The 24311-nt window shown below is 41.7% G+C and overlaps 1 protein-coding gene across 7 annotated transcripts in view; it reads left to right on the forward strand.

The window, feature by feature from the left end:
- Positions 1–24311, forward strand: part of NBEA (neurobeachin) — a 453563-nt gene that overhangs the window by 295671 nt on the left and 133581 nt on the right. For all 7 annotated transcript variants that reach the window (XM_069969916.1, XM_069969921.1, XM_069969920.1 and 4 more), the window contains 2 exons: positions 10099–10223; positions 23546–23689. In XM_069969916.1, coding sequence (XP_069826017.1) covers positions 10099–10223; positions 23546–23689 — 269 coding nt within the window. The remainder of the gene's footprint in view (positions 1–10098; positions 10224–23545; positions 23690–24311) is intronic.

The raw sequence follows: 24311 nt of genomic DNA on the forward strand, positions 1-24311 counted from the left end.
TCCCAGCCTTGTTCCTACACAGGTGGCCCATCCTACAGACTATCGGGAACACTCCACCATGTGCAGCCTTAATCCCAGCCTTGTCCCTACAAAGGTTACCCATCCTACAGACTATCGGGAACATTCCACCATGTTCAGCTTTAATCCCAGCCTTGTTCCTACACAGGTGGCCCATCCTACAGACTATCAGGAACACTCCGCCATGTGCAGCCTTAATCCCAGCCTTGTCCCTACAAAGGTTACCCATCCTACAGACTATCGGGAACACTCCACCATGTGCAGCCTTAATCCCAGCCTTGTTCCTACACAGGTGACCCATCCTACAGACTATCGGGAACACTCCACCATGTGCAGCCTTAATCCCAGCCTTGTTCCTACACAGGTGGCCCATCCTACAGACTATCGGGAACACTCCACCATGTTCAGCCTTAATCCCAGCCTTGTCCCTACAAAGGTTACCCATCCCCATTCTATGGGGATTTGCTACTGCTCTGGACAGTACCTGACATGGACAGAGGTGTCAGCAAAGAGCACTGTGTCAGACTGAAAGGAATACACCACTTCCTACAGGACATACAGCAGCTGATAAGTACTGGAAGTAAATTACAAATCTCTTGCACCAGTTGATTTGAAAGATTTTTTTTTTGTGAACTACCCTTTTAATATTGGCGAGGAACTAAAAAAATCGCATATAGTCACACACAACCTACTTTGTACATGATATGGCTTATTTCGAGAGCCCTTAAAGCGACTCTGTACCCACAATCTGACCCCCCAAACTGCTTGTACCTTCAGATAGCTGCTTTTACGCCGAGATCTGTCCTGCGGTCCGTTCGGCAGGTGATGCAGTTATTGTCCTAAAAAACAACTTTTAAACTCGCAGCCCTGTGCCCAAAGGGCGTGGCTTGGATTGTGTATGCATTAGGCTGGCACACCCTCTCTGTCCCTCCTCCCCACCCTCCTCATCGTTAGGAATGCCCCAGGCAGATTGCCTCCTATTTCCCCCCTGTCTCAGCAGGAAACATGGGCTGGATCGTTAAGACACCTGTGCAATGTTCAGACAGGAGATGTTGTTCCAGTGGCATTCCTAATGGTGAAGAGGGCGGGGAGGAGGTACGGAGGGGTGGTGCAAAGTTAGGGCACAGATACTCACGGGGCTGCAAGTTTAAAAGTTGTTTTTTAGGACAATAACTGCATCACCTGCCGAACGGACCCCATGACAGATCTTGGATTAAAAGCAGCTATTCGAAGGTACAAGCGGTTTGGGGGGGTCAGATTGAGGGTACAGAGTCGCTTTAAAGCCACATAAGGGACAGTGCAGTAAGCAGAGAGATCCTGAAAATGTTGTGATATATATATAATCTCTTGCAGGGCAACACTGTAGGTGATTAGGTGATTCTGGTATGGTTAATGATATTGAATAGCATTTTAATGCATCCTTATTTATCAGGCTGTTTTGCTTTGGTTGTTCCGTGCACAGTGTAATTGTAGCTGACTGCTCCCCAGGTTAGCACACTACAGCCGCCCTGATTGAAACCAGTCTCCCTGGTTAGAATGGTTCCTGCTCTGATTATAGGCATTTATAGCAATTATCAGGAGATTAGGCTGTTCCTGGAGAATACTCATGGAACTTTATAAAAGGATTATAATAGAGTTTTATTGGATTTTAAACAAAACATATAGAGCTGTTTTCTACTTGGGGAAACTGCAGGGTTGCCTAACTGTGCAGCGGAGTACATGTAGTTCCAGGACTAAACTACTTGGCAGTGCTGAGTATTTTTTGTATTTAACTCTATGCTTGGGCCATACAATGCTTGTCCTGGTCTATGTTTTGTCATTTATTACTTGTGGTCTTACACTAGTCCACCTCCTGTAGTTTGCCTTGCTTATGTTACATTGTATCCTATTTTTGCTTTAAAGCCTGCTGCCCTCTGTTACCTACTGGACTCCTGTCTTGTTGTTAATCTGATGTACGTCCCAGCTCAACCTGTATTAACCACAGAACAATGTACTCAATGTACTGCCATATAAACTCTGCACAATACCATGAGTTATTTTATCTAGAACCGAAATTCTCTTAAAGGGGTTATCCAGGATTAAAAAAAAAAAACACAGCTACTTTCTTGCAACAGACAGCACCCCTGCGGTCTTCAGGTTGTGTTCAAAAATTTTCGACCTGGTTGGCGCTGGCATGTAGATTATGATGGTAGAAAAAAGAGGAAATCCACAGCTTCCATAAACGAATATATTTTATTCCAGCATATTAAAAATTCCAAAATGTAGTTAAAGACGCAGGCCTACATGTTTGGGGAGAAACACCCCCTTGATCACACCTCCTTGATATACTTTGCCGTGATCAAGGGGGTGTTTCTCCCGAAACATGTAGGCCTACGTCTTTAACCACATTTTGGAATTTTTTTTATATGCTGGAATGAAAGATATTCGTTTATGGAAGCTGTGGATTTCCTCTATTTTTTCTACATTGGATTCACCGGGGTGCAGCCCGCTGCTATCCACTTGCTCCTTTCAGGATACCACACCACAATCTGACAAGCCAACTGCGGTGAGCTGATTTACTCGTATATATTGGACTAGATTATGATGGTGCCAGGGATGGAAAAAGAGCTTGCTCTGTCCTCTCAAGGCATTGACCTGACCTGGTAAAAAAAAAAAAAAGTGATGCTGTATTTTTTTGTAAGAACAAAGAAAATAACAGTACTTTTTTTCTAATCCTGGATAAGATTTAAATTATATTATAAGATTTTAATTTTATATTATAAGATTATAATATAAGATTTAAATTAAAATTATATTTTTGTATAGATGAACAGAGGACAAGGGAGATCTTTTTATCCTGAGATAACCCAATTGAGTCCTTTGTGGAATCACCAGAATGCGATTTACTTCTATTTATCTGACGCGACGTTTCCATAGCTAGTGGTATGTTCATGGTATCTAAAACAACTTAGTGCCCCCATTGTTTAAAAAAAAAAAAAAAACGACAAAGTTACTCCCGCTGTGTTTCTGAGTCTACAGTGTTTCTGTAAGTAAACCATTCTGGGGTGTAAAATTATGCTGTAAATGGCTTGAAAAGAATCTTTGTTGAAGGTCAAGCCCCTAGAATTAGGATCAGTGAATTGTGAGCCCTGACCTCCTGTGTCTCGCCATGTTCCTGTGTCGATGGTTATAATACTTAGAAACGTCTTTCTTCACAGCGGAAATATGAAGTTGATTAAGCTTTTGATAAGGAAATATGTGAGCGGTTAGGAATGGGCTGTAAATCTTGTTAATTGATGTCCTCGTAGTCCTCTGTCTGTATAGGGTTCAGTCTGTTATTTATGTACATGACTGAGTAGCTCTATAGATCATATGTTCTCTTGTAACATAACTGCTCCCCCCCCTGCTGGTTCAGTTGATATGTTTTGTGCCTGTTGTACTGTATAGTAGAACATCTTCTGCTACACGTCATCCATAGGGACGAGTCTCTGTGTGCGCTAGGTTGTATATTCCGATAGGGGGACTAAAAAAATAAATAAAAGTGTTGCTGTTTACACAACTCATATTCCAGGGAATAAGAGCCACACAAAATGGGTAAAACAGCTGGCTCGGCTGTTTTCGTCTTTACAATCATCTTAAGTGGCTGTATGCAGGTCGTAGGGATCAGGGGCCCTTATAGGGGTACTCTAGTGAAAAAAAATAAAATCAATTAGTACAAAGTTATACAGATTTGTAAATAATTTCCATTAAATAGATCTTAAACCTTCCATTACTTATTAACTACTATATGTCCTGCAGGAAGTGATGTATTCTTTTTAGTCTGACACAGTACTCTCTGCTGGCACCTCTGTCCATGTCAGGACAGTAGAGGTTTTCTTCCGGGGTTTGGTGCAGTTCTGGATAGTTCCTGATCTGGACAGAGTTGGCAGCAGAGAGCACTGTGTCTGTGAGATTGGATGGAATACACCACTTCCAGCAGGAAATACAGTAGCTGATAAGTACTGGAAGGATTGAGATTTTTAAATGGAAGTAATTTACAAATCTGGTTAACTTTATGATATCAGATGATTTGGAAACATTTTTTGTTCTCCGGACTACCCCTTGAGATCCCAGTGGTGCCATCCCATATATATAGCACATCCTAAGATTATGTCCCAGATGGGAGTACCCCTTTTAACTGCAATGATTTTTCTTTTCACTTCTGTATTTTGTTACTTTTTCATACTTATTTCTTTGCTAGATGACTTTCTGACATTATATACTGGCTTGTTATGCCATTCACCATGTTCTATATATATTCATTAGGGCGATCCCTGGAAGCTTCTCCCCACTCCACCAGCCTTGAAGGGTGTGCTGGAAATCGCCCTGTTTCGGTATAGGGGAGATCTATGTATTAGACTAGTGGGGCAGGCAAAAGCTACCAGGGACCACCATGCTGACTTGTGGTTCAGGCAACTTAAGAGTGACTTCAGGGTCCTTTTAAATAAATTATTTGGTTCATACCAAATACCATAAGGTTGTACCCAAAGGGGCGCAAACTTAGCTGGGGGAAAACCAAAAGTAATGGGAGAAAGTGTTCTAATACTTAAAAAGTAGTAGAGGCTTACAACAAGCAGACATGGTTGGTAAATTCAGATTAAGACCTTGATTAGAAGTTAGTCTGACCAATAGCAGTGTCCGTTTTCATCACTTATCTAGTATAATAAATGTTCGAGCATCCCCCACAGGGTTTATACCACCATAGAGCTCTTTTATTCAAGAAATCACAGGTTCCCGTACCCTAAAAGTTATTATTTATACCAAATGACAGCATTGTTCTAGGATAGGGCTGGACTATATGGCCAAAAAAATGAAATCCTTTTTTTTTCCCTTGATTTAAATATCAATTTATTTTTTTAGAAGCCTAGTGGATGAGGGGTGGAGTAATAGTAGCGGTATAGAAGATGAGGGAGGGAGTATCAGTATTGGAAGTAGTAGTAGCAATAGTAGTGGCAGTAGTAGTATCAGGAATAAGAGTAGTAGTAGCAATAGTAATGGAAGTAGTAGTACCAGGAATGGGAATAGTAGTATCTGAACATGGGGTAGCAGCGGCCACTGTAGTAGGAGCAGTATTAAGAGCAGTAGTATCAGGAGTGGGGGTAGAAGTAGCATGCGGTTCAGCTCTGACTTGCAGGAGGAGCAGCTCGCCCGGAGCGCCACTTCTCCCCCTACAGATCGGAGCACACTTTTTTTTTTTTTTTTTTTTTTTTTTAAATCAAATTCAGGATTTTCAAAAAAAATTTGATCGTTTCACAAATTCAAGCCAAATTAATCAAATTTGATTCATCGCCCAGCCCTATTCTCGGGTGTGACATCGGAAAATCACTGATAATACCAATTGCTCAAATGAAGAGGACAAATGTGGTGGGCTTGAGTGACAGTGGTGTTATACTGAGGTTTATACTGAAGGTGTCTGCTGAGGGTCAGCCACTGATCTGACTTCTCTGACATATTTTATCCACATGCCTTGGACATTATTACAGAACAACCCTTTAATTCCGATTTCCACTGAAACTTTTTTCCTTCTTTCTTCTAACTATAATGTAACACAGACCTTATGGGGAGAACGCTGAGAGATATAGAGAAATAGTTGTCGTAGAGTCGGCTGAAAAATGACTGGAGTGTAAATGGTATATTCTGTTTCATGGGAATGTATTTGGTCATATCAACACCTGGGATGATAGCTGCAATTTGCTGTCTGTAGTAGTGTCGGGTTTAAATGACGCTTTTTAACCTTGGGAATTGCCATTAGATCTATTTTCTTAATGCGGGCTCGGCGTCGTGACTTCTATCTCTCTGCTGTATGTAAGGCGTTTCCTTCCACTTGGTTCCATTTAGTTGTGAAGAATCTGAATCAGACCGAAGGGAGGGCGGAATAAAGGCAGAAAGTTTCACCGGCGCAACGATTAGTGATGTAAATGAAACCGAACAGATCGATTACTTGTGAAACACAAACCGGCGCCATAGTCTTTAAGAGTTTATGTTGCATAGCAGTTACCATGTGGACGGTGCACTTATTTATAAGTATACATGATAGCTGGAGTGCGTATATGATGTACATCTAGTCTTTATGCTGAGCGAGCTCCACCTATACATGCCCATTTATAAGGATAGAAACAAAAATGCAAATCTTGCCTGCCACCAAAGGTGCCAGTTCCTACTGTTAGCGCTTTCTTGGCGAGTTTACTTTTTAAGGGCAGTATACAGTGCTTTGCTTCCCAAGGCAGATTATATAACACTTGTCTGAGTCCATGCATAATCAGGCATGTGATATCAATTCTAAATCATAACTTAGACCAGCTTTGTTTGGCATGTGAGTTTTTTGATGTAATACCTCATTAGAACATTGTGCGCCCAATAAACTGACAACCCTTACAGATTGGCAGAGCCAGGAATGCTTCAGAACTTCAATCAGGCATTTTTGTGTATAACACAAGCTTCGCCCACCGATATGTTATGGCTATGACTTTCTTCAGAATTTATTTCCATAGAATCAGCATTTTTTTTTCTTCTGAAAAACGTTTTACAGCTCCCCACGTACTTGTACCATCACTCAGTATAAGTTTAGGCTATCGAAGGCAACTCTATGGAAATCTTTTATTTTAGTGGTGACAAGTTCTTATCGTGGGGTTGCCCTAATTTAAGCAGACCAGTCACCATGATGGATGCTCTTTAAGGCTGCGTTCACACTATGTATATTTCAGTCAGTATATGTATATTTCAGTCAGTATTGCAACCAAAACCAGGAGTGGATGAAAAACACAGAAAGGATCTGTTCACACAATGTTAAAATTGAGTGGATGGCCGCCATTTAATGGAAAATATTTGCTGTTATTTTAAAACAACGGCTGTTATATTGAAATAATGGCCGTTATTTACTGTTATATGGCGGCCATCCACTAAATTTCACCATTGTGTGAACAGATCCTTTCTGTGTTTTTAATCCACTCCTGGTTTTGGTTGCAATACTGACTGAAATATACGTAGTGTGAACGCAGCCTAAAGGTTAGGAATCCCTTCAAATTATAGGTAACTTCAAACAAGTCTATGCTGGTAATCAGTTATAGCATTAGACTTTCCATACAGTCAGCAATCATCTCAGATACCATCACATATTTTTCTTAAACCATTCCTGAAGGCAAATCTTAGTCAGGGAAGTAACTAGAGTTCCATGGGACCCAAAATAATATTTGACCTGGGCCCATCTTTGTGGCTCCATACAGTAGTTAGGCACATTGTTGCACTCACCTTCCTCATTTAAAATAATAGTACTCTTTTACAGGCATAAGTGAAGGGGCAGGGAGCTTTCTGCTCCAGCATAGTTTTTAGTTTGTTCTGCCTCCTGAAGACATAGAAGTGGCATTTACCCAGGAATCTAGGGCATATGTCTAGGGCAGGCTCCCCTTGCCCTTTGGGCCTAGTTGTGGTTTTACCCTGTCAGCTTTGCTTGTGATGCTATTGGTGGAGCAGAGCGATGTAACAGATTTGCGATCTGCCTTCATTAAAGCTACAGCACTGTTCTTATCAAGGTATAAACCGTCATTGACACGTTAACCATGGTACCATGTTACAGAAACACAGTTTCATCCCTGTTGCCATTAGTGGGCTGTAATATCTGCAACTAACAGCTGAGGGTATCTGAGAGCCACATGTGACCCCCTAAGCCACTGGTTGCGGTCACTGTTCTATGTGGGGTTACAATTAGGATTGGCATTTGTATGTATTAGGTACAATAGTATAACCAATTTAAGTTTTACATGACTTACTACTTTGTGAAAATTGCCAGTATCGTAACCACTGTGAGATATTAGTTTGTTAGACTGAACACATCTTTATTTTATTTGGCTGCTTATTATGGCGGGCTTTTTGTGATGTTTACATCCTTCCATGTAACATAAAACATCGGCATTAGCAGTTATTAGAGCCGCCTGCAATTTGCAGCAAGGAATAAAGCAATCTGCATAAGTAAACACAAAAGCTATTTAACCTGAAAGTGGCCGCAGCCCAACATGGGCTCGTTTCCACCAGCGCCCGTAAACCGTTCACGGCACATTAATAGAAGGGTAATAATTCACCACAACAATTACCGCGCACGGGAATATTTTTGCAGCTCTAATTCAGTGTTATTAATAATGAATAAAATAGCAATTTTCCTAGCTCGCTGGGGGCAGTAGGGAATCATTCCAATGAATATTTCAGCACGTTATTTTAATCATGGTTCCACCATATTCATGTGTGTCATATTTTCTGCTTATAAATTCCAGGGTCTTGAGGGACCAGAGTCATTAAATGCAAACAGTTTACTGTGGGGTTCTGAGTCTGATTTACAGGGCGCGTAAACCACTGTAAAGGAAAGCAAGCTGCGTGTCATTAATACTTGTAATGGGATGCAGCATTAGTAAATGGGCTGCTCGTGATTAATGCTTTTTACCAGGACGAGAGGCCATTAATACCAGCTACTTTAGGTTAACATGTAAATACAAAGGCAGCCTACACTCCATAGGGGGTTTTGCTCAACATTGCAATTTTTGTAGGTTATGTTTTAGATAAACAGGTCTGAGCTTTTAGGGGCATACTGTAACTTCATCTTTTTGTTTCATAAGGACCTTTTACATTACCGAAAAATGGCCACTTATTGGTGTACTAAAGAAATGTAAACAAATCATATAGGGGTATTCCAGGTTGAGATACTTATAGCAAATCAATGGCTCATACATTGTAATCCAACCAATGAAAACACCATATACTTTGGACTCCCATTATATCCCCCACTAAGAGAGATGACTCTCAGGTTTATATAAGGTTGCCGTAACAACTTTTGTTCTCCTAGTAGGTAGGTGTCCACTTGAGTAGAAACATGGGCACTTCCGATTTAGGATGTGTAGCAAGTTGTAGTAATAGCCTCTGTTCTCCCGATAGGGGTCTGTACAAGTTAGTAGTAGAGTAGACTCTCTACTTTATGATGTAGGGGAACTTTTTTCTCAATAAGGCCCCGTTCCCACTGAGCAAAGGTAGCGGAATTCCGCGACGGAATTGTCCGCCGCGGAATGCCGTTAACATCCCGCTCATAATGGGAGTCTATGGGAGGCGTGCACTCCTGCTCTGTACGCGCTGAAGAATGAACATGTTCATTCTTCAACGCGTACAGAGCAGGAGTGCGCGCCTCCCATAGACTCCCATTATGAGCGGGAGGCTAACGGCATTCCGCGGCAGACAATTCCGTCGTGGAATTCCGCTACCTTTGCTCAGTGGGAACGGGGCCTAAGTGGGTGTCTGTTTATATAGTTGACCAATTCTTATCATTGAAGGGTTTTTTGTGGCCAGGAACTATTGATGGCCTCTCCACAAGATAAATATCTGATAGTTGGAGGTTCTACCCCTTGTCGGGAGAACAGAGGCTTGTACTATATCTTCCCCTACATCTCCATCTGAAAATGGTGGGGTGCTGACCCCACTATCGATAGTCTAATCTGTGAATAGGTCATCAATGGGTTTTTGCCCGGAAACCCTTGTGTAGTGTAAGTTATGATAAACTCTGTTTTCCAGCAAGTGGATTTCCCAAAAGTAGAGCCTTCAACTGTCAGACATTTATTACATAGCCTGTGTTGATGCCGTAAAGGTTCCAGATTGGAAAACCACTTTAAGAAGGTTTTAGTACCACAGTAAGCCCAATACATGTGAGTGCTCCCAGGTAATACAGTAATACATGTTGGCTGTTCATATAGACGTAATATATAATGCAGCTCAAGTTTTCCAGTACGAAAACCAGTGGTTTTTAGTTGCTTTTTCCACGTCTTCATAGATGAGCGGTTGTCATCATTAAAGAGTCTATTTATTTTTTGTATATGAACATTTTGAAACTTTCTAATATACTTTGCTTCTCAATTCCTAATAACATTCAGAGGAAGAAAACTCAAACAGACTTAATACTGTGAATACCACTTGGTGTGGTAGTATCAATGCAGTAGTAGTAGTGTCTGGGCAGGGCAGCTGAGTGCGGCACCTTTTGTCATCACGTTTGCTACAGTCATTTCTTACCAGCTTTGATATCTTCTCTTTCAGTCAACTCCATGACTTCTGGAGACTGGATTATTGGGAAGACGACTTACGAAGGAGAAGACGTTTCGTACGCAACGCATTTGGTTCAACTCATTCAGATGCCAGATTAAAGGCTGCTATTGAATACGGTCAGTACGATGATCCACGTTCCCAGTCACCATATTAAGTTAGCTTTGTGCTCTCTGAGTGATTTTTTCCATACTGCTTGGATTTAGTTTATAAAAACTCGAGAAACACAACAATTTTGTTCTTTCGTTTTCGCTCTGGTTCACTTTTCAAAAAGCAGATGTGCAGATGTGTTTGTCTTTTTGAAGTTTGGACACATGGAGATCAGTCTATGAAACTTTACATTGACCCTTTTCCGCTTCTATGCGTCTTTTACACTGATGCTATTTCTATTCCTCTTGGTGATACTAATGAGTTGAATAATTTATGAGCTTGTCATGTGAAAAGGATTTGGTGCAGTTTGATGTACTCTCAGCGTCTGGTGCTGGAATGTGATTAATAAAAGAGCTGGAGGCAGGGAGGGTTTTTTTTTGTGGCAATTAATTCTCATTAATTTATTTTTTATACACATTTTTGTGCCTTTTAAAGTACAGTTTGTCCTTTTCTGTAGTTTGTACCTTCCCTCCAAAGTCATTTAAGGTTGTGAATAGGATGTTCTGTAACGGACCTTTCCCTCCTATTGTTATAGGCTAACATGTATGTTATGTAATTGTCTCCACGCTTTGGTCATATTAGCGGGAACATATGGTGGATGACGGCCATGAATGGTTGTCCACATTTTGTTAGATTGGGCTCCTGATGGTAGCTTGATCCACAAATTGTCCCAGTGCTTGGATCCATCAGACATCTGATGTGACATTTCCTCATGGGTAATAGAGCATCACATGGTATTATTTGGAGTCAGTGGGCTGTTCCTGCAATGGATTGATATGATAAGTCCACCAGAGCAGGAGAATCTCTTTTTAGCGGTTACCAGGCTTAGAAAATCATAGCTGCTTTCTCGCGATACATGACTTCCTTCATGACCCCAGCATCGAAAGTAGGAAGTGGTCTTAGTAACGTGACTCCACTGTGTAGGTGGTAGCCTACAGTCTACACAAGCACGGTATGGAGTATGTTGTCAATGGCTCCCTGCTTCACCACAATTTTCAACTGACTGTGTCTTGCCAGAGCAGGTACGTTTGCAAGCAATGGTGACTGGGGGTAAAGGGCCTACTGGCAGTCATGTGGTCTTCTTTTATGAGAGGTGCATTGCTGGATTTGGATAATCATGGGTTATGGCTGAGATTTATTTTTTATGGATACCTGGCAGGCATTGTAAACCTTAAGGAGTTTAAATAGATGATTTTAAATACATGTGTACTGTGTGTACATACAGAGAATTACATTGTTAATGTGATGTATATAATAACCTACAAGTAACAGCCCCTTTTTATTTCACATTCCACAAATAAATGGAAAGCCTATGCTTTTGCAGAAGTCGGTGAAGAATGTGGGATAAATGCTTGTATTCTGTCACACAGACAGCTACCTAATCACATTATAGTAGGCCTGGAACTCCTTACCGAGCAGCTGGCAGGAACCAGGGTTCCCTAAAATCCCCACTTACCAGGGTAGTTGCATTATTTTTTTTCAATAAACTCATGAATGAATGTTCTTTTAAAATTCCATATGGTTCCAAAATTTGATTATCTTCTGCGTCCAACTTCTGTATAATGTACATATATAACAGTTTAATTATGCTGCTGCAGGCATAGTAGACCACACATGTGAAGAATATGTACATGAAATCCTCTTTTTTTTGCATTCTTTTAACCAGCTGCCTTTGTGAATCTAATGCAGGCATCATTCTAAAAAGAATGGAATGGGAAAACCCAGTGCATTAAAAATAATTCAGTTCTGCTTGGAAAAAGTTATACAAATAGTTGTTTGTACTTAAAGCGACTCTGTACTCACAATCTGACCCCCCAAACCACTTGTACCTTTGGATAGCTGCTTTTAATCCAAGATCTGTTCTGGGGTCCGTTCGGCAGGTGATGCAGTTATTGTCCTAAAAACCAACTTTTAAACTTTCAGCCCCGTGCCCAACGGCCTGGGCTTAGAATATCTGTGCCCTAACTTTGCACCACCCCTCCGTCCCTCCTCCCCACCCTCTTCATCATTAGGAATGCCACTGGAACATTTTCTCCTTTCTGAACATTGCACAGGTGCCTTAACGATCCAGCCCATATTCAGTATTCACACAGCTGATGAATAGGAGACAATCTGCCTGAAGCATTCCTAATGATAAGGAGGGTGGGGAGGAGGGACAGAGAGGTTGTGCCAGCCTAATGCATACACAATTTAGGCCCCGGCAGTTGGGCATGGGGCTGCTAGTTTAAAAGTTGTTTTTTAGGACAATAACTGCATCACCTGCCGAACGGACCCAAGGACAGATCTTGGATTAAAAGCGGCTCTCTGAAGGTAGAAGATGTTTGTGGGGGGGTCAGATTGTGGGTACAGAGTCGCTTTAAAGGGAAACTATCATTAGGTTAGAAGTAGAGATGAGCGAACTGGGTTCGGGTTCGAGTCGATCCGAACCCGAACGTTCGGCATTTGATTAGTCGTGGCTGCTGAACTTGGATAAAGCTCTAAGGTTGTCTGGGAAACATGGATACAGCCAATGACTATATCCATGTTTTCCACATAGCCTTAGGGCTTTATCCAAGTTCAGCAGCCACCGCTAATCAAATGCCGAAAGTTCGGGTTCGGATCGATTCAAGCATGCTAGAGGTTCGCTCTTCTCTATTTAGAAGCATCTGCTAATAGCTTCCTATTGTGCATGGGGCACTGAGCATAAAGGTAATTTTCTTACCTTTATCCTCAACGCTGTTTTCAGGATATTAGCATGTTATTTAATTTACTAAAGAGGTGTTTCAGTGCACTGGGGGCAGATTACAATCCTCAGTGCACGGATCCACCCCAGCCAACCTGCCCCTCCTAACATTACTATCTTTATCCTTAATGCCTTTTACACTGTAGGGACATATCAGCAGGTTAGACACTTTATGGGGGCCATAGTACACGGCCCGATCATTGTAGTAAACGAGTGGTTACTATACTGTGTTTATTGAGCCTATTACACAGCTCAATTATCGTGCAGCAAGGGTTGCATGGAGATTGTTAGCGAGTATGCTCCCCAGTGTCTTCCTGTCTTCTTCCCACTCCTGCAGCCACTGGTGCAGCTTCGGAGCCACTCTCTAAAGTGACAGGCCGCTCAGCTAATCACTGGCCGTAACTCTAAAGTTGCAGGAAGACACCGGGTAGCATGAAGAGATTTTCAAATCGGTTGCACCTCTCCAAAGTTAGGGACTAAAACATTACATACAAAATTAACTTGCTCAGTGCACTAGTGGTTGTTCCAATGCACCGTTTTCCCCGCCAATCAATTACGTTACGTCACCAGTCATCAAGATCCTTGCTGATCTTATATTGATCGCCTATCCTGAGAGTAGGTATAGATGCAAAAGTCAACATTTATGAAATTCAAGCCATGTGTTTATTCCACCAATGCAACATTTCAGCCTCTTGCAGTCATGCAGTCAAGCATGGAAAAGACTGTAAGAAGTTTAAACTTGGCACAAACATTGAGCTAGGATGACAAAGTTAATCACATATTTTTGCCTAGTAGTAGAAAGGTATTGCAGCGGCCACAGCTGACAGAATTTTCAAAGAGCAGCTTTGTGACCTTCAAGAAAAAGAAAGCCTTTCCTTATACGAGTACAGATCCAAATCATTATTGATGGTGCACTCCTAACACTGTGCTGATATAGTGTAACGTACACAGCAATGTGTCCAACCAAGCATGGTGTCCTGTGACTTACCCGTGAAGTCTTCCAGCAAGGATGAGTTAGCTAGATATTTTTACCTTCATGTTTTCTAAGTACTTTTGATTTCTTTTGTAAGACATCTACCTGCACCATCTGCTACAATAGACTTTAGTAACATAGGCCCTGTGCATGGTTACATGAAATATAAAATATTCCAATATCCTGTTCCCATTTGGCACCCTCATCTAGTAACTAAAACGGAGAATGACCAAAAGTAAATGTCTCTCGCTGTGGCTGACCCAGCACCTCTGTGCTTTGTAGACCTGTGTAATACTTTACTTTTCCTGTGGAGGTGCTGCAGAGAACCTGGAACACTTGCTTGCAGCCACTCTTCAGTTTACAGTTGGTTATCCCTTTAATCCGCTTCTCTTCAGCAGCCTCATCTAACAGAAAGAGACAATCAAAGTGGAAAAATTAGTCATTGCAATGATTATAATAAAGGGCTTCTCTATAAAATGGTAGCCACTGTGTTGCTCCACATAGATGCCACAAAAGGCAGTTTAAGACCTGAGGATATCATCTCCAAGTGACTACTTTCGAGCATTAAACTCAATGAGGATGCTGCCAGTAGAGGTGCAACTTCCTGAAGAGCCGTGATGTAAACAGAGTTTAAGACACTGTTCTGATACCGTCTAGGCCCCGTGAATTTAGACAGGAGTGCATTATGCAAGGAGAGGACATACATACCATAGTAGAAAGCAATGATGTTGAGGAGTGGTTGCATCTCACTTTGCTTTTTGAGTGTAAGAACTTGAGTAGGACTTTCCTTCCAGGAGGAACTACAGACACTGGGAACAAATATTCAGTCCTGGGTGTCACAAAACCTCGTCAAAGGGTAAGGCCCATTTAAAGGACAAGTGCCATGAAAAACTTTTTCCCAGTAATTGAAGCACATTACAAAGTTATATAACTCTTTAATATGCTTCAATCACTTATCTGCCTCCCTTCCCTGTCTTTTCCCCCCTCCACCCCCCAACAGGAAGTGTAAGAAACTCACACAGACCTAATTACTGTCGTCACCGTCACCAAGCTCTTCTCTCAGCTCCTTCTCCTGTTACAGCAGCCCCCCCCCTCCCCTGCCTTGTCAGGTGACTCTGCTTGCTCAGCTCCTATTGGCTGAACAACTGCAAGCCATCACTTGGACTGGGGAGGGGAGGCTGCTGTAACAGGACCTAGAGCAGCCCTCCTGCTGATGACTCATCCTCACAAGAAGGAGCTGCCTGGTGACGGTGACGACAGTAATCAGGTCTGTGTGAGTCAGGACACTTCCTGGTGGGGGGTGGAGGGGGGAAAAGACAGGGAAGGGAGGCAGATAGGTGAAGCATACACATAGTTATATAACTTTGTAATGTGCTTCAATTACTGGGAAAAAGTTTTTCATGGCACTTGTCCTTTAACTTGTGCTTATCAGCCCTTTTTATCTTATATACACCATTGACGTTATGATGATACAAAAACATCCATATCATTATAACCTTTTCTTTAATAGGGTATAGCTTAATGCGCCCCCCCCCCCCCCCCATGCTGACAAAACAGCTCTATGCCTTTAAGGTATGGACTCCACAAGGCTTCCAAGACATTATCAGCAGCTCCTTTTAAGACTTACAATGTGACGGTCAGCCTCCATGGGTCAGACTTGCAATTTTAACACATCCCTCAGATGATGGTGGTTCAGTCAAATAAAGTCAGGACTAGTGTTGAGCGGAGATACCAAACTGTTTAGGTTCACTTAAATTCTCTGAACCCCAAAGTTTCACATTTGACCCCCCCTTGGCTGCAGAAGTTGCAGCACTAGCAGTGTGGAGTCAAATGATGAACCTTTGGCGTCAGAGAACATTTCCGAACCCAAAAGAGTTCGGTATCTCCGTTCAACACTAGTCTTACCTGAACATTGCCCATTACCTCTACCAGCTTCATTTTCTCTTATTGTGTATCCCGTTGCCATCTCTTCCCCAGGTAAATGCTGCACATGCACTTAGGGCGCCATGTACGGTCCAGTTATGGTCCTCATTGTGGTCTCACTTAGTGATGGGCTGAAGGCAAGCATGGTCACTGTACCTTACTTTCTTGTACCATGCTAACAACTTTCCACTAACGAAAGGATAAAATACAGGGTGGGTTATTATGAGATTTTTCATTCTATTTCCTGTAATATTGATTCCCTGCATATAGGAAGGTAAGTCGGCTGTCTCTTTATGGAATACATCTCCTCCTGTCAGGTAGAGTTGCGGCGATGCTTAATGCATCTTTAAGAAGCAGCATGGTCCTATTAGCAGTCTTGTCAGTGCAGAGAACACTCCATTTCCCGTGCTTTTCGTAATAACCTTTCTTGTGTTACGCAAAGGTAACTCCCATAATCAGAGTATATTGTCAGCCCTCCCCTAACTGGGCAAGCATGAAATGAAAAGCTTGTTAATATTGATCGGCTTTTTTTCTTCCCTTCACTGTGTCCTTGATGTCTCTTGGTTGTGAGCCGCAGCTCCTGGGCCTGCGTGTCCACTTTCACATTGATAAATGCAGACTCTTCACTGCAGTAACTACACGGGCCGCTATTGATGTAATAAAGGAGGTTCTAATTGAGTAGCTACAAAACCAATCTGCTCATTGCCACTCTTTGTATCTGGGGTAATATGTACTATGTTCCACATTAGTGCTCCCAGAGCTATTTCTTTTAGGCTGAAACTAGTTATTGATTGTAAGCTGACAACATCACATCGGGTCGTCTTTGAAGTTTGACTTTTCAAAACAATGCTATTCACATATATTGTGACCGTATGGGGCGGGTCAGTTCAGGGGATCGGCTGTGGGGTAAGATGGTGGGCATATGTGGAAATTCTCATTCTGACACTGTGGATTAAGGTTAAAATTGTTTAAAATTTAGCTTTATTGTCTTCAATCACAGCAAAATAATTTTATAACACTCAAAATAAACCCTAGGTAATTTAACTTAATGCATACAGTGTTCCACACTATATAGGCCCCCATACACTTTATACTGAAGTTGGCTAAACCCACCGCTGGCATATGCAGGTCTCCTGACTTTGCACCAACAGGTAAGGGCGGTGGAGATAAGGGTCAGTCGTGATGGATTTTCCCTCTCTGACCTTTTTTGTTTTTGGAGAGACAAGCCAGCGCCAAAGCAGTCTGTGGCTGCTTACCCCACCCTTCCGCGAAGGGAATACATGACTGTTTTGCCGTGCCAAACATTCACATGTATGAGGAGGATGGGAGGGAAGGTGTATAGGCATCTTAAGACCTGAGCCTACTACCCAGGCCTCAAAACAAATATAGGGGGAGATTTATCAAACATGGTGTAAAGTGAAACTGGCTCAGTTGCCCCTAGCAACCAATCAGATTCCACTTTTCATTCCTCATAGACTCTTTGGAAAATGAAAGGTGGAATCTGATTGGTTGCTAGGGGCAACTGAACCAGTTTCACTTTACACCATGTTTGATACATCTCCCCCATAGTTTTTACTATTGGCCTGGTTGTGGCCCAAGTCACTGGGCTTGGGTATAGTCGTTCCTTTCCCAGATAGGTAGTTTTCCTGAGAGGCTCACACCTCATATAAAGGACTACATCAGATGACTCTCATGAGTGGTCAAGTTTCTCTCAAGTTGGAGTCAACCATCCCTGTATCATCTCCAATAACCTTAGGCCAAATTTGTTCTATTGTATTATGGTCGCAAGTCCCGACCTGACCATGGCTGGTGACCCAGACTGACAGCTATTAGTTAAATAGCCAAACCCAAGACTGTGTACAGATGCGTTACAACTCTCCCCTGACCACTAAGGACGGGGAAAGAGTAGAATCGAGTGCTGGATTTTTACTGGCTTATTTTTTTGTTCTCAAAGAAATAAACCATAGCAGTCCAGCCTACCCCTTCTGAATACATGAACGCTCACCCACCTGCTCTCTAAAGCAATGTATATCCCATTCTGCTCTCAAGTAAAAACCTAATCAGCTTCAGGCCTCCTGTCCTTGGCAGAACTGTACTTCAGCCCACACCATCCCCTGTGGTTCTGCACTATAGAGCTGCAGGAACCCTATCTGCTGCCATATGGTGTTCGGTGCAGTGCCATATGTAGGCTATATCCTTGCCTACAAGCATGACCAATCCTTTTTATGTCTAATTTATATGAATTTGGACACACTGAGCTCCATACACTGTCACTACACCTCTGTACCCCAAGATAAGAGAATAGGAGGGCAAATTGAAGTTGTTTTGTGTATGCCACTGATTTTACAGGGAGCAGTTTATATGTGTAATAAGACTTCTTGTCCTCACAGTGAAGCAGTAGTTCTTCTCTCCGTTCTGTCATCCCTGTACAGCGGTAGTTTTTTAGCGGTTGTCTTCATCTGGCCTGACTCTTAGTTCTTAACACGCGCTCTGCAGGAGATGACTGCAGCCGAACCCCAGGGATGGATTCTGTTTCACTGAGAGGAGGAAGGATGGAAATGTTACTTTAACTTGAAACTAGTCTTGTTTGGTTTTCTGTATTCCTTCTCCGGCAGCATGGGATCCCTGTTTATCCAACACTTCCACATTTTGTTACATTAACAAGGTTTTCTGCCATCGTGAAATTACTTCTGCATAATATTTATAGGCCTCTTGCTTTCACATATAATGCTGGACATATCAGAGAGTATATGGAGCTTTCCGTCTTATTGTTAAAGTGAAGCTGGAAGCTCTCTGGACATGTCTGCTTCAATAACTACTTTACCATGAAGCTACAATTCTCCATCATTCTTCTTTGTGCCATTCCTCTGCTGTTCCTCCAAGGAAACATATGAGAAAATTAACAACAAGATTCCCACTCCCTTTTGCCAACCAATGTGTTCCTATGCAGAGCCCCAAAAAATAATATTTTACTATTGACGTTCACCTAACATTTGGCTGGGATAGATTCACAATTGCACATTTGCGTGGCAGCATCCAGCTTCTGCGGCTAAGCATTTAGGTTTGGACAAACTAGAGTTCGCCCTGGTTTGGTTATCTCTAGTGTACATATCTTGTACCAAATTTACTATTTGTTTTCAACCTTATTTCTACTTTGTCCATTCAGGGGCATGGTCTCTCAGTTAAGGGGTGGCTTATTTTACAGTGTTCATAGCATGAGATATGACAACATGTGCCAAAGATTTGGCAGAATTTCTTTGCACAGATTAAGGGCCAGTTCACACGGAGTAAAACTGGTGGAATCCGACAACGGAACTCTCAGGCAGTCTATGGGAGGGCTTGTGCGCCTTCTCTCTCCACGTCTTTCCGCTTAGAAGAATTGACTAATGCCGCCTCTCCTATTCCACGGAGCGATGGCGGCAGATCGTTGCTATTTTAGTCATTTGTCTTTCAACATGTTGAAAGACAACGACAGACGATGATCAGCCGACATTGTTCATGCTATTACTTGGAGACGATTATTGGCCGTAACGGCTGATAAACGTTTTGTGTAATAGAGGCTTTAGATAGCTGGTAGGTTAAGAAAATCTGTGATACCTTTCATATATCCAGCTGTGCTTCCAGAATATAGAAAAATGCTTTGACTCTGTTTACCATAGAATACGTTTTTTTATTTAGAAGCACAGACAGATATATGAAAAGTACTAGGCGTCTCGCTGACGTACCAGCTATCTAACAGTATCAGCAGTTTGGAACCTGAATTACAGCCGACAGATTCCCTTTTAGCAAATCTGTCCCATTGTTTTTTTGTTTGTTTTGTTTTTACCAAAAACACAATAATTAATCAAAAACTATGTAAAAAGAAAAATGTCCGGTCACCAGCCTTACACTTGGTTCTGTAAGGGAGCGGTACTTTAGATGTCAATATAAATTGTGCGAATCACCTTAAAGTGGGGCACGCGGCCTGGTAAATTTGGCACACTTCATAAGGCTGCATACATATACACTAATATTTTACACCAAAAATTGTGTACCTTTTATGACATTGTGTGCAGCCATACCCCATGTGCTGTAAAATTCTTATAACATTCTCCTTTTCTATCACTTTTTCTGTCTGTATAAACATATTAATGAATGAAGCTCCTCATTCATTGTTAGTTGCACCAATCAGTACAAAGTGAACATGAAATGTGGCCTGCTTTAACCCTGACGTGTTCTCGCAGAATAGTCACCAAAGCAGGTCTGGAAGACGACTGCACATTAATGTCATCACTCGCGGCCTTATCCTGGAGAGCATGTCGTCGACACGGATCTGCTGACTTCTTCTGCGTTTTATAGATTGCACAGTGCTGCTTCACAAAGGGAGAAGACTTATCTCATCCATTTACTGAAATCTCCCATCCGAGGTGTTCACTTCACAAACACGGATCCTCCAGAACATCCTCACATCTTGAAATAATCGCCCATTTTGTGCTGCTCTTGGAAGGAGTTGTCTAAAATGGTCATATTGATGTGTTGAACTTTCAATATACCACTAGGAATAGCATCCTTCAAAAAGAGGGGGGGGGGGGAGAGGTTCCCTTGAAGTAGATTTCCAGATGTTTGGAAACATTAGGATTTCCTGTCAGTACATTTAGGTAACACTATGATGAGGTTAACTTTCCATCCTGCCAGCCTTTTCTAGAGATGAAAGCCAGCTTTTTGCATATATTGCCTTATCGGTGATTTAGCCTGGTGCATGGAGCTGCACTAACAGACACCAGCCCATATGGCTCCTAAGTCCTGAGAAGCGGCAATTGTATCACATTGTGTTTTGTTTGCAGTTTAATTAAAGTGCTAATTGTTATTACACAGCTTTGCCGTGCCTGTAATTTATTAATAGACGTGCCAGTATCCGTGCCAAGTCTGAGGGGGGAACTTGCCAAAACTTCTGTTCTTCCTCTTATTTGGAGGAATGAGGATTCTTACAGAATATATTAATGCCAGCATCTCGCACAAAAGTCCATAGAAATCAGGAGTAGTAAGGCAGGGTTCGAACTGCATTTCAAGAGTCCTTTGGAGGTATACTATTTGCTGACATGGCGTTGCATACTCCCAACTGGCCAGCTAGTGGCTATGTCTGTTTCCTGATTGTATAATAATACTATTTTAAACAATGCATTGAGAGTATGTGGGGTTATACGTCAGCATAATGCATTAGAGATGAGGGAGTATCGAGCATGCCCGGGTTTGTCTGTACCAGAACACACCGCATTTGATTACCACTGGATGAAGAGGCTGCAGCCCTAGAAACATGGGTATAGACTATGGCCTATGGCTGTATTCATGTTTTACAGGCGGTCTTAGTGATGCATCCAACTTCTTCATCCACTGGTAATCAAATGCCCAGCATTCCAGTTGGACGAACCTAAGCGTGCTCGAGAATCACTCATATGTAAAGATGACATATACTCCGACATCATACATACATCCTTGAAGCACAGTGGAAACTCAATGTAACGCTCAGTATTCAACTTGTCTTGTCAGATTATTATGCATAGAAAATGCAGAAAAAATAAATCTCAGTATTTCCTCTCTTTTGACTGTCTCTTTTGACTGTTGACTGGTTTTTGTCTCTTATTACAATTAAAACTGAAGAATATATAGAGTAGGAATGGTCCGAACCTGCCGAGGTTCGGGTTCGTATGAACCCCAACTCTCTGCAATGATTCCCGCTGTCTGCCCGCTCCGTGGAGAGGGTGGATACAGCGGGAGGACCGCCTGGAAAACTGGGATACAGCCATAGCCATAGGCTGTATCCCAGTTTTCCAGGCGGTCCTCCCGCTGTATCCACCCGCTGCACGGAGCCGGCAGACAGCGGGAATCTGATACCAAGCGTTAGGGTTCATACGAACCCGAACCTTGGTAGGTTCGGACCATCCTTAATATAGAGATATCTTCTGTGTCCCAGGAGCCATGTCCCTCCTTCTTGTGCCCCTTATTGTACGGTGTTTGACTATAAGACAACTATCTGCAGCAGGAGCCTCCCCCCTCTGTGTTCTCGCCAGTAGGGCCCCACCACAGGTTGAACAGTTGAGATAACTAGCTCCATGTTCCCTGAACAAGAAAATAATGCGACAGACTGACAAAGTGGCCAGGGCAAGATGATCTCCTGTTTTTACTTTAAGCATTCATTTATAAGATTACTGTTCCTTTAAGATTAATACATTTTGAAAAATTTCTCTTAATACCAGAGTCACGTCACATGTGACATATTGCCAAAACACACTGGGGCAGATTTGCTAAAACGATGTAATACTTAGACAGTGTAAACTTACACCAGACAGGCTGTTTGATAAATTCTGCACATTTTTAGCCACTTATATCTACTTTACACCACCTGTTGGTTTATATAACACTGAGGCCACATTTAAAAGCACATGATAAATGTGGTACATGCTATGTGTTTGATCCCCCCCCCCCCCACATTTTGTTTTGTTTTTTTGTACTGTTTCACTATATTAGATATCTTTAGCATGGTACCAGAGCTTGTTTTGCAAAGAAATAAAAGCCTGTTGGGTTACTGTTAGAAAGTTCCTTTTTGTATTTCTTCCTTTTGTTGTTTTTAACACAAGTGGAAATTATCTATCGAGTTACTCAAATTATTTCTAGCTCTGGACTGATTGCTCCGATGGGTGGTACTCTCTTCTCGCCGAACTTCGTACAGTATAATATGAATTCATTAAGATGGATGACTTATGTATGACTTCCTGGAACAAAACATTGCCTTCTTTTTGTGCCTTCGAGTCTATTAAATCAAGACCGTTCTGCATGTGCTCATTCGTATCAATATAGTTTAGGATGAACCGTGAATCTGTGGAACGAGAAAAGCAACTTTTAGGCAGGAGGAAAATAATAAATATAAAAAAAAAATAAAAAAAATTGTTGTTTATTTGACCTACTTTATATGTTTATTTATTCTTTATGATAAATATTTACTTTTTGTAATAAATTTGTCAATAGAGAAAACGTTTACAGCCGTAACAAAAACGAAACCAAACAAACCTAATAAAGTTTAGTAAGATAAGATGATCCTATACTTTTCTATCTGCTTTAAAAGCACCGTAATGGTTAAACTGTGAGGTAATGTTGGTTTTTTACATTAAACCCATACAGGGGTTATGAAGTAAGACAAGGGAAAGAAAGCAGTTCCTCTCCATAACTTGCTCTTGATTTGTGGAGTGTTAAAGTAATATAGTGGGAGGACAGTCTTTACAAGCCATGTAATGAGCCCGCCCTTGGGAGACCTCATTCCTTCTATGCTTCTTATATTGATTAATGTGACCCTAATTCATGAAAGATTCCCGTCAGGCCCTTCATTTAGATAAACGTATATTTCATAGTCTGGGAAAGAAAAAGAAGAAATCTGGTCTTATTCCATGAGAGGTCTCCATCTGATTAAAAGCAACAATATGTGATTGAAACAATTTTATAGTTGACGTATGGATGGGGAGAGTAAGGGATCTATAAGGTTTACTTGTTATTGAGCCATAAGAGGTAAATAATGGGTGGTTGTCAGTGTTTTATACTATTTCAGTAGGTCATCGGATCTGGTCTTTATGCTTGTAAATATGCCTCTATATCCGTTGTATGTAAATACTTGTATATTGATTTATTAAACTTTTACGTTCTAGGAACAGATGAAGATGTCATGAAATCAAAGAAAGCTTTCCGCAGCCAGGCCGCAGTAAATCAGAATGCAGAGACGGAGCTGATGCTGGAAGGGGATGATGATGCTGTCAGTCTTCTTCAGGAGAAGGAAATCGATAACCTAGCAGGTAGACCATCCCATTCCTGTTACCCTGTAACTAGGGATAGTAAAGCATGCTCTATTGAAATATTGGACAAAGCCACCAAAATTTTCATTCTTTGGCTTAAACTCTTATTCCAGAACATGTGTTAAAACAATTCCTCCCCCACTATCTAAGCTGCCTGTACATGGTTATTGTTTGTCTGTAAATCCTATAGCATTAGTATTGCACTGATTCAGTGTGTAGGAGTACTGGCAGAGCCTCTGCCTCTTCTCTTACTGTACTTCCTCCAGCAGTAAAGCTCTCACCTCATTCCTCCAACATATAGTCTAGAGATTATCTAGAGATAATGGTCGACCATACATTTCATAGACTCACACTTCATCTTTTCCTGCTTCTGTTTGAAAACAACAGATGCTAAAGCTGCACCAGATCCATCATGGACACCACAGTCAATAGATTAGATGGGAAGATTACCATTAAAGGGATTGGATAAGATTAGCAAAACTTGGCTGGTTTTCTACAAGATCAACTTTTTTTTTCCAATGGTGATTTCTGGTATTAAAGGGGTATTCCAAACTAAAAAAAAACTTGTTCCCTATCAACAGGAAAGGGTACAAGTAAGAGATCGCGCCATGATCTCACCTCT

Source organism: Dendropsophus ebraccatus, chromosome 5, assembly GCF_027789765.1.
Source record: "Dendropsophus ebraccatus isolate aDenEbr1 chromosome 5, aDenEbr1.pat, whole genome shotgun sequence".
Taxonomy (NCBI): Eukaryota; Metazoa; Chordata; class Amphibia; order Anura; family Hylidae; genus Dendropsophus; species Dendropsophus ebraccatus.